Here is a 17,746-nt window from a genome sequence, read left to right as displayed (position 1 = left end):
TTCCCAAGTCACTGGGATTATAGGCATGTGCCACTGGGCCTGGCTAAAATGTTATTGTATTTAAAAGCAGTTGCAGGAGATAATGGAGGCATGGAACTAAGTGGTCCCTATGATCCATTTCAAAGCCAGAACTCTTAAGGACATATTGTATGTGTACTCTAGGGAAGTTTGCAAGAATATGAGTATGTAGGAAATAGATGGCTGGATGGATGCAAGATGAATGGACAGTGTGGCAAAAACTTGCCCAGTATGTTCTGTTGCATGCCTATGTGCTCTGTTGTTGCTTTTGGAATAGATGGTAAAGGAAAGGGGGAAGAGAGAGGCCAAGATAGGCAGTGAAGTCCAACCTTGAGAAAGAGTTTAGAAGGTATATTAGCAGGGGTTGACCCTAGTGGGCAGGGAAGCCAGCTCCACCCAGGTGCTCTACATCATGGGGCCATGTCTTGAAGCTGTGACAGACTCTGCCAGCCAGGACACTGAGCCCTGAGCCCCTACTCTGCACCTGGCTAAGCAAAGGACTCTAGCACAGAAGAGGCAGGGTGGGTCCCATGACTTCAAACACCTCATAACCACTTTAAACACTGCTCCCTCATGCTCAGAGCAAGGTCAAACCTCCCTGTTGGTGCTGGGGATCCAATCAGGTGTAGGTACCCCTTCAGTTTGAGGCTGAATTCCCAGTGGAAGATGGGGAATAGATGCCAAGGTCCATAAGTAGGGTAGCTTCAGCCACACTAGGCTGAGGTCCAGTGGACCCTACATGGTATGAGAAGAAAGATGCAGGCCAACATGCCCCAAGTCATCTCCTTGACCACTTTTCTCTTGTCTTATGCAGCTATGAAGGCCACTCAGCCAATTTTGGGGAGGGGGGGGGGGGGAGAAGAGATCCCATGTCTTGTACTCAAGAGTTTTCTCAGTCCTAGCTGGGTCCCAGGATGCCAGCTCTAGGCCTCTTTGTGGGGGCCTTTGTATTTCGTATAGCTCCAGCCTCATGGCCTCAGCTCTAGAAAGCCCAGTGTGGTGTCTGTCAAGCAATATTGAACCTGGGGTGGGACATTTTGTGGCTTCTGAATTTTTCCTTCCTAGATACCACCAGGCTGGAGACCTGAGGAACTCCTTTGTCTATGTGTCTGTTTGGTTTCTTAGAACAAATTCTCAGAGGAGAGACAGTTGGATAGAAGGGTGAAGTTTCCCAGCACAAGGTGGGGGCCTCCTCTCAGGATGGTTTCTTCTTTTTTGGGGGGGGCGGGTTCCAGGGATTGAACCCAGGGGCACTTAACCACTGAGTCATATCCCCAGCCCTTTTCTTATTTTGAGACAGGGTCTTGGTAAGTTGCTCAAAGCTTGCTAAATTGCTGAAGCTGGCTTTGAATCTGTGATCCTCCTGCCTCAGCCTCTGGAGTTGCTGGGATTACAGATATGTGCCACTGCACCTTATTCTTGAATATGTACCTTCACTGGGGAGGAAGGGTGGCTCAGAGGTTCCTCTTATAATGTTTTAATTTTCACTTCTTTGATGATTAATAAATTAAGTACTTTCTGGCCACATGTTTATCAACTATAGTTTCTCTTTGGTGAACTGCCAATTCCTGCCTTTTCTCATTCACTGGTAGAGCTTCTTATGTAAATGACGCATAATGCTCTGTCACATTTTCTGCAAATGATGAGGGCATTAACATTCCAGGTATAAATGGACATTCTCACTTCCTCCTCTGAGTAAACATGTGGATGGGTCTTTGATGGGGGATATTCAATATGCCCTGTACTAAAAACTTCTGGCCACTGGATCTGCCTCCTTTCCCAGGTCCAGCCATGTGACTTGCCAATAGGACAGCCCTTTCCCTCAGACCAGGGACCCTAAGGTAGGCAGGATTTGGCCCCTGAGACCCTCAGAGCAATGGGGCAGGACCAGATCTCTTCCAATCATACTGGGAATCCCACCAGCTGCTGTTGCTGGCCCAGGGGTACCCAGCCACCATGCCTGCCAGTCAGCCCTTCTCCAAGGCAAAGCCAAAGAGGGCTGTAGGCCAAAACCCACCCAGAAGGCGGACATCGTTCATCACTACCTGCTCTGCTGGACACAGAGAAACATAGACAGTAGGCCACATGCAGCAACATGAGTTTCTCTTATCCACAATGGAAAAAAGCATACCCTCCAATTTCATGCCTGCCTGGAACATATGTTCCCACTAAGGAAGAACAAGCCTAGTAATGAAGTGAGATTTAAGTGTCAGCCAGAGTAGGCAGGATGGATGAGGGGCTATGATAGAGATGAACATAGCTTGGGCATAAAGGACACAGCCAGAAGCTCCATGCTAGGAGGTGCAAGGGTCAATAGGGTAGAGCTAGCTATGGCTGTCCTGCAAGGCAGGCAGAGCTTCACATAGGCTTGAGTCCTCCAGTACCAGCCTAGTTCAAGAGCCAGGGCTTTCATTTGCCCACCCCAGAGTGGCACTGGAACCAGGCATATAGAAGGTTCATATCTGTGGAGTCTAGAGTCAGATCCTTGAGAGGCTCTGATCTCCTTCTCCTACTCCTTTTGTGTATGTGTATATGTGTGAGCTGGAGCTAGAACCCAGAGCTTTGAGCATGCTAAGCATGAACTCTACCACTGAGCTATACCCTCAGCCCTCTTCTTCCTCCTTCCTCTTCCTTCTTCCTTTCCCTCCTCTTCCTCTTCTTTTTCTAGAATGGCTCCTTCTCAATGATTCCCAGGCACCCACCCACAGCTGTGACACCCTAGGGGCAGATCCCTGGTGGGTTTGGCCTGGGGAGGTATAAGGTTCTCTGGACTAGTATATCCATGCTCTGTGGCATCTATCAGCTCCTCCCCAGTGTCTGAGCTCCTAGCCATGGCCTTCAGGAGGTACCAGACCCTGATCCACCTCTTCCCTTTCACAGGGCTCAGAATATTTCCATCATAAATTCCCAGACTTGGGGAATTCAGTTTTGTTTAGCCTTTGATCTCCTCTCTTGCTGCCTGGCATTCTACAGGGGGAGGAGCACTCTGCAGGGAATCGCATGGACTGTGTCTATGATGGCGGGGCCACTGTGTAAATACAAGAAAGCAGTCCTGGGTGGAGAAGACCCAGGCTATAGCCCCTCTGGGCCAATGTGTACCCTTCTTGGACACTGAGGGATCCTCATCATGGTCTCCCCAGCTTTCTTGGTCATGGGTCAAGTGCACATGCTATGTGGGGTGAAGTATCTGTACATGGGGCAGCTCCTGTGGCAGCCTTCACACAGTGGTCAGATAAGAGTGGAGAAGCCAAGCTCCAATGCCCAAGAGCCAGGCAGGGCTTTCTGGCTGCCCTCACACCATTTCCGAGAATCAGAAGTGGGTCTATGACACTAAGTTGTCTAAGACAAAGGCTGAAAAAGGGCCTCAGTGGCTGCAGGTGAGAATCAGGCTGATTCTTCCCCTAGGTCTCATCTGCCACTTTTTTTTTTTTTGTAGTTATAGATGGACAGAATGCTTTATTTTATTTATTATTTTTTTATGTGGTGCTAAGGATCAAACCTAGCTTCTTATACATGCTAGACAAGCGCTCTGCCACTGAGCTACGGCCCTAGCCCTCACCTGCCACTCTTGAAAAGTTCTCCAGGCAGGCCCCACTGCCCTCCCAGGCATGAAGGATAGCAGAAACAAAGGCCATCCAGGCTGCAGACCCCACAGATGCAACAAGGTCCCTCTGTTACATGCTGGCTCTTCCACTACAGCAGGACTCCTTGGCAGAGATGGACTTACCAGAGTCTTCATCATCTTTCTAAAAAAGGGACAAAGAATCATCCAGAGGGACCTGGGATGTTGAAAGGCACACAACAATCTCAGGTCTGGGTTTTCCCAAGACTGAACTCGAGAATCATTCTTTCCCTTCTTTAATACCCAAAGTTCAACTAGAGCTTAGACATGTCTACACTGTGAAGGCATCTGCTGCGATGCCCATCCTGGTCCCTCTCCCCAGACAGCTGTGAATTCAGGCCACAACTGGTTAACTTGACAGGCGAATTCGAGCCCGCAGCAGCCTGTGCACAGGCTGACTGTCTTCACTCAGCGCTGTAATCGGCACATCTGCAGACAGGAAATCCTCCTCGCTGAAGTTCCCAGTCTATTATCTGAGACACCTGGTGTGGGCGGGTGATTCACAGACAAACAATGAGGGGGCCCCCTGCACAGCAATTAACTGCTTTAACTGCTAATGTGTTTAATCCACCACGTGGAGATCAAGGCTGCGCCGAGGAAGAGGCTGAGTCCTCTTCGGCTTCCAGACTTGTAGCACCCACTTCGTGATGCCAACATTCATTGTCCTCAAGGGCTGCAGGACACAAGCCACTGGGCAGGTCCACAGCAGCATCTGGGCCCCTTTTATATGTGTTCTTGGAGGCAAAAAGGGCATCCTTCCCTTTTCTGTTTTTTAAACACCCACCAAAGCCCAGCTTATTTGGACACAATACTTACTGCTCAGGACTAGAAGCACCATCCAAGGAGATGCTAGTGGTGCCAGATATGCAGCCCCCCAAGGCATTTTACTTTAACCTTCTGGAACGGATCATCCTTTATTACAAGTAGAAATAATTCTTGTTTAAAGGCTTATCAGTGCAAACCAGAGAAAAGATTACCAGTTGTTAAACTGGGAAGTGGCTCCTGAATGTTTACAAAACCTGGCTCAGAGGGAGCAGCAAAGTCAGCACATGCCTGTACCACCCCCCTCCTCCCCAGAAGGCGTGCCAGAAACTGCTGCCGCCACTGCCACAGCCCTGGGGAAGCAAGGTCAAAGGCCAAGGACTGTGAAAAGCTTCCATCCCCAGCATCAATCACACCAGGCAGACTGTCTGGGGGATGCTCTTTTTGAAAATACAAAAAATAGAATAGTGGGGGAGGGTGTGTGTATGTACCATGGCAACTCTGCCCGGCAGGGGCCTTACTTTTTTCCTGCCAGGGACCTCCTTGAAGTTGGAAGGACCGGGGATTTTCCAAAGGCAAGGTCCTTGGCTCTCTAGAGCCACTGCCATCCAACAGCATCTGGCTGCATGGCCCACCCCTCCATTCAAAGGTGAGATAAGGGTTCTGTGTGCCAATGGTAGGAGTACAGAAGACAAAGGGGAAGGTTGGGGAGTGAGTAGGAAACAAGAAACTAGCTATCTCACTGATTAGAATGAAGTTTAACACTTTTGGCTCCAAAAGATACACCTAATCTTTGTGGTGGTCATTATACTGAATTTACTTAAATTTTACTTCTACAATTTGACCAAAAACATTTCCTTTGGTAACTGGTCAACTTTGGGTCAAGAAGTACTGAATTCATTCCAGGGCATTTCAGATCCCTCCTTATACAATCTGCTCTTGTGTTCACTATGTACAAGTGGAAGGTCTGTCTCCTTCATTTTTTTTTTTTTTTGTTGTTGTTGTTGTTGTTTAGATTTCCATGTATTCTAAACAATTCAGGAGAAACTTTTTTTTTTCCCCCAGAAGCAGCCAGGCTGCTTCGGGACCCCCATCTTAGCGGATGCTGGGACCCTGGTTAAATAAATCAGCCTTAACAAGCACTGATGGAACAGCCTCTTGGGCTACTTGGTAAACACCAGTTTCATGAGGCTTCTGAGAGTGACCTGAGTTCTAAGCCCTCTGGCTCACATCAGGGGGACACAGACAAGGCTCAGCACAGTGACTCCAGAGAACCAGAAATAATGGGAGAAAGCAACAACTTGACAATTCTGTCAATGTACAAGTTGACAGGACAGTTAGGAAAACCAGAAGCCAAACTATAAGGTGCTCATATTGAGGTGGGTAGGGATGTCCTCATAGAGAAAACAGCATGCATTCTATGACTCTGATCAACAAGAACCTGCAGCCCTGACCAGGTACAGTGGCACACACCTATAATCTAGTTACTCAGGAGGCTAAGGCAGGAGGATTGCAAGTTTGAGGCCAGTCTGAGTAATTTAGCAAGCCCATGTCTCAAAATAAAAAGGGCTTAGTGGTAAAGTATCCCTGGGCTCAATTTCCATTTAGAGGGTGAGGTGGGGGGACAGCCTGCTGTCCTCCTCCAGGGAGCCCATTCATAGTAGCTGTGGTACCCTAATCCCAGCATGAATATGACTCAAATGGCATCTGAGCTTTCTGCTCCCCCCACTAGGTTCTGGGCAGTCCCTCCATAGTCACCCTCACCCAGGCTCTGGGCAGGAATCTCCTCTGGCTGCATCCATACTCTTCACCCTTTTCCCTAGGTGCACAGCCAGGGAGGCTATGTGTTTAGCAAGGTCAGCAATGAGCTACTTATATACAGTCACATCTGTTCAACCTTCATCCTCATGAAAAACTAGACCCATCACTCACAGGGAGTAGGTGGCCAGGCCACGCCTGCTGGAAAGACCTCCCCAGCCATGCCTCTGCCCAATCACTGGATGCTGCCTTTGGAAACCTGCACACCAAGACTTCTGGAAAGTCCAGTGAGATCCTGATCCTAGCATGTGATGATTTATAGGACCCAAAGCTGCCCAATGGAAGCATAAGAAGACATGAAAAGCCCAGTTAGAGCTGGAAAAAAAAAATCTGTTGTTTTTTTTTTTTTTCAGTACTGGGGGTCAAACCCAGGGCCTCCCACATACTAGACAAATGTTCTGCCTAGCTACATTTGCAGCCCCTGTATCATTGTTATATGTTATAAACAACTATAAACAAAAGTAGACAGCCATGTTCATAGCAACACTACTCATAAGAATCCAAAGGTAGAAGCAACCCAAGTGTCTCTCAGGAAACGAATGGATAAACAAAATTGTTCAACCTTAAAAAAGAAGGAAAAGCCAGGCACAGTGACACACACCTGTAATCCCAGTGACTCAGGAGGCTGAGGCAGGAGGATTGTGAGTCCAAAGCCAGCCTCAGCAAAAAGCAAGGTGCTAAGCAACTCAGTGAGACCTTGTCTCTAAATAAAATACAAAATAGGGCTGGGGATGTGGCTTAGTGGTCGAGTGCCCCTGAGTTCAATTCCCGGTACCCTCCCCCCAACAAAGGGAATTCTGTCACATGCTACAACATGGATAAACCTTGAAGACATTATGCTAAGTGAAACAGGCCAGGCACAAAAAGACACATGCTGTATGTTCCCGCCTATGTGAGAAACCTAGAGTCATCAAATTCATAGAAACAGAAAGGAGAATGGTGGTTGCCAAGGGATTGGAGGGACGGAAGAATGAGGAATTATTGTTTAATGAGGATGGAGTTTCAGTTTTAAGATAATGAAAAAGTTCTGGATATGGATGGTAGTGATGGTTGCACAACAATGTGAATGTATTCAATGTTGTTGTATCAGACATTTAATGGTTAAAGCTGTGAATAAGGTTGGGCATTTAGCTGAGGGGTGAAATGCTTACCTAGCAGTGCTTGCCTAGATTCAATCCTCATCACCACACACATAAAGAAAGGTAAATTTTAAGTTATCATGTTATAGTTTGAAACTAAAATAAAAACCATCTATTTTGTGAAAGGGAAAAAAAAAGGCTTAAGCCTCATAGGAAGTATATAGGATTTATATACTGAAACTTTAATGAACATTCTATCAGAGGACATGGAAGCTGGAGGACTCATTATCTTTACTAAATGATTATAATTGGCTGAGAACAGCTGGGTCTCTTTTTTGATTTGTGTTTCTAGAACATGACAGGGTAGAAGAAAAAAGACAGAGGCACATTGTGCCCGGGATGGCCAGAAATGGATAATGTATCTACAGGCTTTTACAATGAAAGGCCCATGAGGGGCACCAGGCAGCAGCCAACCTTCCTTGGAACAAATAGAATGGTTCCAACATTGGAAAACAAAGGGATAGAATGGTAAAGATTTCTGTTCCAAAGGACAAGGTTCTGTTAGTTTCCATGGACCTCAGGGCAACCAGAGACAGCATGTGTGTGGCTCAACATCCCCTTACCTATGGCCCACAGGACAGTGTCAAAGATGCCTGTGTCCTTCTTGCCAGAGGTGCGGTCCTCCCAGGTAACCTGGAGTTGGCCATCTGGAAGCTTCTTGATGCAGGTGGGGATGCAACCCCTCAGGAATTGGGTGCCGTGAGACTCCATGTGCTCCATGACCAAAGAAGACATTTGCTGTGAAGCATAAGAAGACATTCCATGAAGACTATGTGGCAGCGAGATGCAGACCCCAAAAGGGTTCAGCAAGGAAGGACCAAGGAGTTGAAGGTCTCTGAGGTGGGGATAGTGCTTCTGTGATATATGCCCACCACTTACTAATGGGACATATGAAAAGAGTGACCCAAACTGATGGTCCCTGAAGCTGGACTTGGTGTGCCCACAAATGTCCCCTCAGCCTGGTAAGAAGAATGTATGTGCAGCTGTGTGTACACTCCATGCACCAAATCCTTCTTTCTATGTTCTAGCACATGCATTTTTATATTTTCTGGAACAATTCCCTTGTTCAATTCAAGGACCTGTTTCTAAAGATACAGACTTTATTCCAAGTCCACAACTGTACCTGCCTAGGGGCAGGGAGCAGAAGGGAATTCAGGCCCCGTGGGAGAGCACAATGGTAAGGCAGGAGCCAGAGCTACTTGTACTACCTGGTCAAAGCCCCGAAGGGGGATACTGCGCATCATGACAGTGGTGTCCAGTCCAATCCCAGTGAGGAAGCCAGCACACTCCAGTGCCACATCTGTGAGTACCAGGCTAAGAAATACTAAGAAATCATGACTCCAGAAAACAGGAGGCAAGACTCCAGGCTCCTGCTCAAGCAGCCCACACCCCCACATATCCATTGCCAGCCCCAGTCTCAAGTGCATGGACTAGGGGGTAAGGGCTTTGCTAGCTGGAACTTTAAGCCCTTCCAATACACCCAAGGACTAAGTTGGCCTGTGCCTCTACAAGTTATCTGTCTTGGCTTTGGAGTTTAATCTCAGCCTCTAGGGATAGGCCTGCATTTGGGGGTGGGGTGGGGGGTGTCTATAGAGGTGGAGAGCTGCTGGCCAAGCACAGGGAAGAAGAATATCATGGGTGGAAGATACAAAGCTGCTATCTTTGACCTGTATTTTCAGCTATAAAGTTCCAAAGCGATCATCTGACCCTGGGCTCCCTCTGGGGTTCCTGTCTTGACCCTCTCTGGTTTAACTGCTCCTTCTGAAGGAATGAGGCCAGAGCAGGGCTATTCTCAAGGGAGGAATGCTTGGTGCCTCACAGTCGTGTCCAGATGCCCCAGCTGGCTCAACTGGCTCAGTGTGTGGCTCAGGAAGTCTCCAGGAAGCCCTAGCCCCAGAAGGTAAACTTCAAATTGTCCTTCTCTGAGGGCACAGACCTTACCCCTGAGAGGCTCAGTAAGCATCTAGTCTGAGGTAGCAAAATGACCACTGGGAAGAAGAGCCATCAGGAGAACTCAGGAGAATAAAAGTCCATGTCCCAAAGACAAAACTGCATACTAGCAAAGGATACAGCTGGCCCCAACCACCAACCTGTTAGAGAAATGGACAGAGAGAAAAAGCATGTGAGAACCTGTGTGGCCCACATGGGCACACAAGCAGTCATCCCAAGGGTGGGACAAAAGAGCCCTTTAGCCTTCATGCCAGGCGCTCAGCTAATGAATGCTGAGGCTGACTATTCAAATAGTTCATACTGAGGTACAAAGCCCACTTCCCAGAGGCTATGGCTGTGAAATACAATACAACAAACAGTGTTATTGAACCAGCAAATTGCCTGGTGGTGAAGGGTATGTGGTCAGTGACAAACAGCACCTGTCCTATGAAAGGCACTGGGCAGCACCAGCATTCTGTGGATGTGCTGAGAAACATCCCTCAGGAGAAGCACAGTTTTTCTTCTGCCCTAAAATGAGTTCTGTCTTGAGGCCTCTGGAGCCTCCTGGGGCCAGGGTGGAAGCAGGGACATGCTTTGCAGGCAGTAAGGGGACCAGACTGTGGGGAGTTCTTGGGGAAGCATATTCTGTGAACAGAATACTCTTAGACCACAGAAGGCAAGGCTGGAAAGCCTATGTCGTCCTGTCCAGCCTACCATACCTGGGCCCAGAGCCAGGACAGTCAGCTTTCCAGAGCCAAAGACAAAGGGTACCCAGGTTGCTGGGAGGCAGGACAGGATGCTGAGACTCACTGGAAATGTTTGCTCTAGTAGTTTAGATCCTCTCCTGTGGTCAACTTCACATTCCGTAGGTATGTGCACACACACATACTCACATACACATGCACACATACATACTGACACACAGGTGTACACAATCTCATGCAATTCACATGCACACATATACCTAACCTGCACAACATGTGAACATGCACACATGTGATAACTGGCATGTGCACATATGCATCACATAACACCCTTGTAAACATGCTTATATATGTGTACTTACTTACATGCACACATGTGTACAAAATCACATAGACATATGCATGCACATACTCAGGAGCAGGCTCAGAACCCAACAGAGAATGAGAATTCCCAGCCAGGGTGGCTACGCATGGGTGGGCTCGACAGATCACCTCTTCAGTCTTTGAACAAGAGGAGATGATGTAAGGATGGATAAGCCTAATGTCAGCATTAATCCTGGCAGGTACTAATGATATAATTCCATTTCAAAAAGCATGTATCCCTTGGAATACTTCTATAGGTGCCCTGCGGGAAGCATCTGGCAGGCAGCTTCTTCATAGGATCTGGGAACAGAACCACACTGACTGGCTGGGTACAAGGTGGTCCTGGCTTGTTACACATTCACACTTAGAGTATAAAGAAGGTAAGAGAAGACCCTGGAATTTTCACAGATCAGGAGAGCAGAAATGCATTCCAGGCCCCACACAGGGTCAGCAATGCCTAAGCAATAGACACAGGGGCACAAATGTACATCCATATGAATGTAGACTCACCCATAGGTGTAATACACATAACCAAAGTTACAAAACCTAACTCTTTCTGGATTTGATGTATATAGTGAAAGGTTACAAGCTGGTTCCCCACCCCCCCGCTTTTTTTTTTTTACTGATACATTGTAGTTGTACATAGTGGTGAGATTTGTTGTTAAATATTCATACATGCACACAATATAACAATATAATCTGGCCAATATAATTCCCCAGTATTTCCCTGTTCCCTCCCTTACTTCTCCCCTCTGGTCTCTTTCCTCTGCTCTACTGATATCCATTTTTATGGGGCAGGAACTGGGGACTGAACTCAGGGGTACTCGGCCACTGAGCCACAACCCCGGCCCTATTTTGTATTTTATTTAGAGACAGGGTCTCACTGAGTTGCTTAGCACCTTGCTTTTGCTGGTTGCCTTTGAACTCTTGATCCTCCTGCCTCAGCCTCCTGAGCTGCTGGGATTACACGTGTGCACCACTGTGCCTAGCTACTGATCTCCTTTTGATTTTCATGAGTTCCCACCCTAACCTTTCTTTTCCTTTTTCCTCTCCAGCTTCCCATATGAGAGAAAATATGTGACCCTTGACTTTCTGAGTTTAGTGGTATAAGCCTTTCTTTAAGATATGAAATTATGCGTTACTTAAACTACAAACAAATCCAGTTACCATGGATATATTGGCATAAATCCATGACTGAAGTTGGGAAAGTGCAACAGTGCTCAACATGCAATGTTCTTTGTTCCCTGCTTCTAGCAGTGCCCATGCAATGGGACTCCTGCATTTTGCCAAGCCATGCAGCACTAGAGAAACAAAACAAATGTGGCCCCTATATTGGCCCCTATAGTGTCTTACTAACACTCCTTGGGGAGTGGGCCAGCTGCAATCTATAGTCTGCAGGACAATGGGTTGGGCCAATCTCTGGGCCCTCCTACCACACTGTTGAGCATAAAACAATGTGGTCTCCTGATTCTAGCAAAAATTTTTTCTGTTTCTGCAGTCCATGTGTGTTTCCTAGACCTTCTGCACAGGAAGCTAAATGGAGGAGACAGGTGGATGGGGAAACTGGATCCCCAGATCCTCCCTTGGAGTCCTCTCAGCACCCTGGGCCACCTACCTACTCCAACAGCCACAAGCAGTGGGGAGAAGTTACTACTTCATGAGTGCCCTCAGCTCTCAGGCTGCATCTCTAAATTGCCAACTGAAGGCAAATATAGGGGGAAGACAGATGTCAGTCAGACATACTCCTAAATGAGACTCCATGACCATACTTACGTGGCTGAAATCTCGCAATGAAAGCTTACTTCCTGCTTAAATGGAGAGTAACTTTGGGCCTCATGTCTTATGAGTAATGATTTGTTAGTATTGGTTTTTATTCCATCTCTTCCCCCAATAGATCAAATAATGAAAATGTTTATTCTTTGAAGAATGCAGAATATGAGAACTCAAGAGAATTCCCTTCACACCAACTAAAGTAAGAAAATTCTGGGGCAAAAATGGATATAGACAAAGAATTCTTCAGATCATGAGGAATAGAAAGTTCCACAAGAAGAGTAACTATGAATCAATTTCCACTGGCCACTGGAAAGGACTGGAGGACAGATGAAGACCAGGGGGCCAAGACTGCTACAGAGGTGGAGTTACCAGTCCAGGCCATGGCTACCCATGGTATGGTAGTCCTGGTAGAAGTCAAGGAACCAGATCAACAGACCTGAAGGCAGGAAGCTGGACACCGTGGACTTATCACTTTATTAAAAAGACCCTAGGGGGGTGGGGTTGTAGCTCACTGGTAGAGCACTTGCCTAGCATGTGTAAGGCACTGGGTTTGATTCTCAGCACCACATATAAATTAATAAAATAAAAGGTTCACTGACAACTAAAAAAATACTAAAAAAAAAAAAAAAGATCCTGGGGTATAGCTCAGTGGTAGAGCATGCACAAGGCCCTTGTTTCAACTCCCAGTACCACATAAACATGCCAAAAAAAAGGGGGGGAGGGGCTGGGATTGTGGCTCAGTGGTAGAGCGCTCACCTAGCATGTGCAGGACCTGGGTTTGATTCTCAGCACCACATAAAAATAAAGGCATTGTGTCCATATACACCTAAAAAAATAAATATTAAAAACAACAACAAGGGCTGGGGATGTGGCTCAAGCAGTAGCGCGCTCGCCTGGCATGCATGCGGCCCGGGTTCGATCCTCAGCACCACATACAAACAAAGATGTTGTGTCCACCGAGAACTAAAAAATAAATATTAAAAAAAAAAAAAACTCTCTCTGTCACTCTCTCTTTAAAAAAAAGTATTAAAACAACAACAACAACAACAAAAACAAACCTAAAACCAGGGTGTCTGCCCACCCACACCAGAAGTTACCATCCTATACCCTGTGAACCTAGAATCTAATTTTCCATGTGTTTCAGGAGGCTCCATTCTCTGACTTCCAGTGCACCAGCGTTTTCCACAGAGAAATAACTGCTATGAGATTAGCTTAATCACAGGATAGGCTTTCTCATTCAAAATCAAAATGGTAGAGGAAGCAAAAATAAAAGCATTAACACAGGCCCACAAAAGCCCAGTTTTACAGAGCCCTCCATATGCCTCTTGAGCTTGAAGGTCCCTGTTCCACTCTCTGGGAGGCACACCCATATAAGTGACAATCTTATAGGAGCACCTGGGCCCTTGGCAGTCCTTCCAGCACAGGAAATGCCAGTCAGGCTGCAGAGTTCTGGATGCCCCAGAGAGGCAGCACCAGGGTGAGGCACCCCCAAAGCTTCTACCCCAGCGGAGTCTGGCTCTGAGCTTGCCTGGGATCTGGTAGCCCCATCCAACCCCTTAGGCACCAACATTGGGCCTGCCAGAGCCTCTGTGCAGGCCAACTGCTAGGAAATAGATGTTATCTCAGGTCCTGGCTCCATAATATTTTAGCTGCAAGGACACAGACAGATGGGTAGAGAGGCTTAACAGTCTAGGAACCAAGTCCCAGGCAGATAGCTGGTATCCCTTTTGCTGAACACAACACCAAAGGAATGTGTACACTAAGCAGAAAATGCAAAAGCAGAAAATGCAGGGGTGATTTGTTCCAAAAAAAAAAAAAGAATTGTAGCTCTCCCTAAGATAAAATTTACCTTTCTCCCTCTTGTACTTAGGAAAACAGAAAAACAGACATGGTATCTGACTGACTTCTGAACTTCATGATAAAAGAGGTCAAACAAAAGCTCCTCCTAGGACAAACTGAAGTGTTAAATCAGCCCAAGATATAAAAACACTCTCCCTGCTTCACAGGACCCAGAAAAATCCAAGGACAGAGAACCCTGAAATGCTAATGTGGCCACAAGAGAGTAGATAGTCCTGAGCTGGCTTTGGTCTCCTTCCAAGAACCAGTGGGCAGCCCAGGGAATCCCTGAGTAGAGCTGGGAGCTATGGATGAGATTGATTCCCTGTTCTATAAGCCTCCTGGGGACCTGCACAGGGGCTACCCAGGTGGACAGCAGGAACAAGGTGGTCTTGGTTGCTATCTGGAAATAACAACTCAGTTATTGAACTTTAGACTAGGTCCAATGTAGGGAAAGAGTCTCCCTGAGACAGCCATCCTTTTCCTGATCCTAATGCTGCCAGCTCAGGGCTCAGATTTGTAGAAAGTTGACCTTCATACACAGCAAGCCCCAGATCAGCTTCCCAGGAGGTAAGTAGGTAAGTAAGTAATAGAGTAGCTGTGATCCCTTGCTTCAGGGTTAGGGTATCTGAGCCCTGAAACCTGGTATTAAGGGAAAAAGGCAGAGCCCAGGACTTTGGAAGTGCAGAAGGGAGAAATCAGGGATGCTAGACCTGGGCAGGCTGGGCAACCAGGACTGAGTTTCTACCACAGTGCAGAGGAGCAGATGGGAAGAAGGCAATGGGTAGGTTCCTCTTAAGATATCAGACTCCTTCCAGGCCACACCTGGTTGCATTTGAATCATGACCCCAATGCTGTCTCCTTAAAGGAGCTTTGGGAAGCATGCTTCCCTTTCTCACCTTCTACAATCCCTCCACAGCAATGGCCTTGATTTCTGAAACAGAATGGCTCAGCCATGCAGGGCCACACATCCACTCTATATCCCTACTTCTACAGCTGCTGGTGAACAGCTATCTACAGCGGCCATTATCTCACTGACCATTCTTCCTGAAGAAGCCCCTGCTACCTGCCCAGGGGACCCTGTCCCTGCCCCAGAATTATCCTCATGTCTTCCACCTATTCTGGATTTTGACAGAGAAATAAACTGAAAAATGGAAAAGCAACCAATCTGGGCACAAAGCTGATATCCAGGTGGCCAAAGCTGAGTAGGTACCAGCATGGAGTTCCACCCAGGATTTTGTACTGGCTGGTCCCAGTCCCCTGAGATGGGAGGACAGCTCCTTTTCCCCAAAGGTGCAGTTATGAGGATCTGGGGCAACCAGGAAGGTCCCTGACCCCATCGGGCCTAAGGGTCCCACCTCCCACAAACTAATGCTGCCTTCCCAGAGGTTCTCTACACAGGGTTGATCATCTTCACAGATACTGACTCAGGTGCTTAGCCTACTATGTGGCTGACAAATATAGCTATTTGCCAGCACCCAGCTGTTGAGTGAAGGATATCATTTAATTCTATTTCCTATGAACAGGGCTCAGGCATGATTGCCCCATGCCTGTCATCTCTCTAGCCATGGGCTCCCTCTCAGACCTGGATGTCATCCAAGAAGCCAGGGTGGGGATGGGAGTAGAGGTGTTCCTCATATAATGCTCAAGGGTAAAGGCAGCATGGAGGCTGAAGGGCCACAGGCCTCACTATGGGCTCAACTTATTTCATTTCTCACTGCATCCCATGTAGACAGACCTGAAAGAAAGTTCTACCATGGTGCAGCTGCTTATGCACATACAAGTAGAGGAAAGGAAGTCTTTGTGCTGCACAACTCCCCAAGGGCATGGGTTGGGACAGAAATGACCCATCCTTAGTACCGAAATGTCAACCAGTAGATGTAGTGTCCACTGCAGACAGAGGCCCAAGGAAGCTGAATATCCTCAGCCACTGAACTGGCCTCCTGGATGGGGCCAAGTCAAAATGTCCCCACCAGGCTCCAGGGCACTCTGGGGCCAGAGGGGCAGCCCTAAGGTCCATATTAATTTCAGCTCCATTTTAAAGGCGAGTTAAAATAAACATGGGGAATATTTATAAGGCAAATAAATCTGGCAGAAACAGCCCCTCCAAGTGTGAGTGGAGGCCTCCCCCTCAGCCCCAGCCCAAGCTGATAAAATACAGAAATGCTACTGTAGACCCTCCGGGCTTATTTTGACTGCTGCGGAGGAATGTAACATGTAAACACTGACTCCCATATTACACTGTTACAACTTGCATTAACAGCGCTGGACAAAAGCTGCATTTTCACAGAAGCATCGTACAGGGATATATCTCCAGCTTAATTTTTAAAAAAACCATTTCCTCACATAAATCATGCTCAGAACTAAACGGGTGACTGATACATTGCAAACACTTTTTTTCTTAACAATAACATACCTAGATTCCTTCTAAACGAAAGAGCTTTAAAAAAAAAAACAAAAAACTTTGAATTTTTTTTTTCCTGAAGAAAATAAACACTGAAGTTTCTTTCTTGACCAAAATATCTGAAGCCTTGTCTTCCTAGCTGAGTGGGCTGCCCCTAGAACAAGGTCACATAGGAGAGGTCCCCCAATCCTGTACCATCTCACTAGAGGGAGGTCCTTCCTGGGCTACACTGCTGTGTACATCCACAGTCTGTGTACACCTATTTTCTGATCATAACTCAGAAAATGCTAGTCTTTGGTGACAGTTCAAGACACTGACCTGAGCTTATGGGAGGCCTCAGCCTGGACAGAGGTGTCTGGCAGGGCCTGGCTTCCAGGGTTATTGAATCTTCAAGATTGTTTCATGATGGGTCTAGCACATAAAGCACTATGAAGAAGCTGGAAAGCATGAATAAATTCTACCAAGAGAAATCAATGTAAAAAAAAAAATCTTGGAGGTGACGCAGGCCTTTCTGAGCATGTAATAAATCTAAAAGCCATTAAATGTAAAAAGAGATTTAAGTTACATTTAAAAAAAAAAAAGGAAACCATTTGTACATCACAAGTTCAAAGACATGAGAAGCTGAGAAAATCTGCACCATGTATGACACAGGGTCGCATTTCTAAAATACAAAACAGCTGGAAGATAAGAAAAAGATAAGGGAATTGGTGGGGGGAGGGAAGGAGAATCAGCTAGGCACAGTGGTGCACGCCTATAATCCAAGCAACTTGGGAGGCTGAGGCAGAAGGATCAATAGTTCAAAGCCAGTCTCAGTAACTTAGCAAGGCCCTAACTAACTTAAGAGAAAACCTGCCTCAAAATAAAATATAAATAGGACTGGGGATGTAGCTAAGTGCCCCTGAGTTCAATTCCTGGTACAGGGGGGAAAAAAAAGTCATCAACAACCAAATAGAAAGCAGGTCAAGGACCAATCAGTTAATTCACACAAACATGTACATACTCACATGCTCATAGAACACACTCTCAATTTCAAACACAGCCAATAAATACTCAAAAAGATGACTGATTGTGGCCCATATAACCTATCAGACAGTAAAAGGAGTAAAAGGTAAAAACAAACAAACAATAACAACAACAAAAACAGATAAGGGGGTAGGTGTGGCAGTATATGCCTAGAATCCCAGTGACTCAGGAGCCTGTCAGAAGGATGGCAATCCCCAGTCTCTCTCTCTCTCTCTCACACACACACACACATACACACACACACACACACACGACCAGTTAAGGGAATGGGGATATAGCTCAGTGATGTAGTCTTGCCCAGCATATGATGTGCAATGCCCTGGGTTCAATTCCCAGCATTGAAAAAATAAAATAA

General features: G+C 46.7%; 1 protein-coding gene across 6 annotated transcripts in view; it reads right to left on the bottom strand.

Annotated features, from left to right (window-relative positions):
- The window catches only part of Txnrd2 (thioredoxin reductase 2), a 57,790-nt gene that overhangs the window by 16,855 nt on the left and 23,189 nt on the right, over nucleotides 1-17,746 (bottom strand). For all 6 annotated transcript variants that reach the window (XM_027924216.3, XM_071617822.1, XM_027924214.2 and 3 more), the window contains 3 exons: nucleotides 9,430-9,449; nucleotides 8,568-8,659; nucleotides 7,923-8,097 (listed from right to left, as the gene is read on the bottom strand). In XM_027924216.3, coding sequence (XP_027780017.2) covers nucleotides 7,923-8,097; nucleotides 8,568-8,659; nucleotides 9,430-9,449 — 287 coding nt within the window. The remainder of the gene's footprint in view (nucleotides 1-7,922; nucleotides 8,098-8,567; nucleotides 8,660-9,429; nucleotides 9,450-17,746) is intronic.

Source organism: Marmota flaviventris, chromosome 1, assembly GCF_047511675.1.
Source record: "Marmota flaviventris isolate mMarFla1 chromosome 1, mMarFla1.hap1, whole genome shotgun sequence".
NCBI classification, from domain to species: Eukaryota; Metazoa; Chordata; class Mammalia; order Rodentia; family Sciuridae; genus Marmota; species Marmota flaviventris.
Note: the sequence above shows the minus strand (reverse complement) of the source record. Positions and strands in the feature narration are given on the sequence as shown.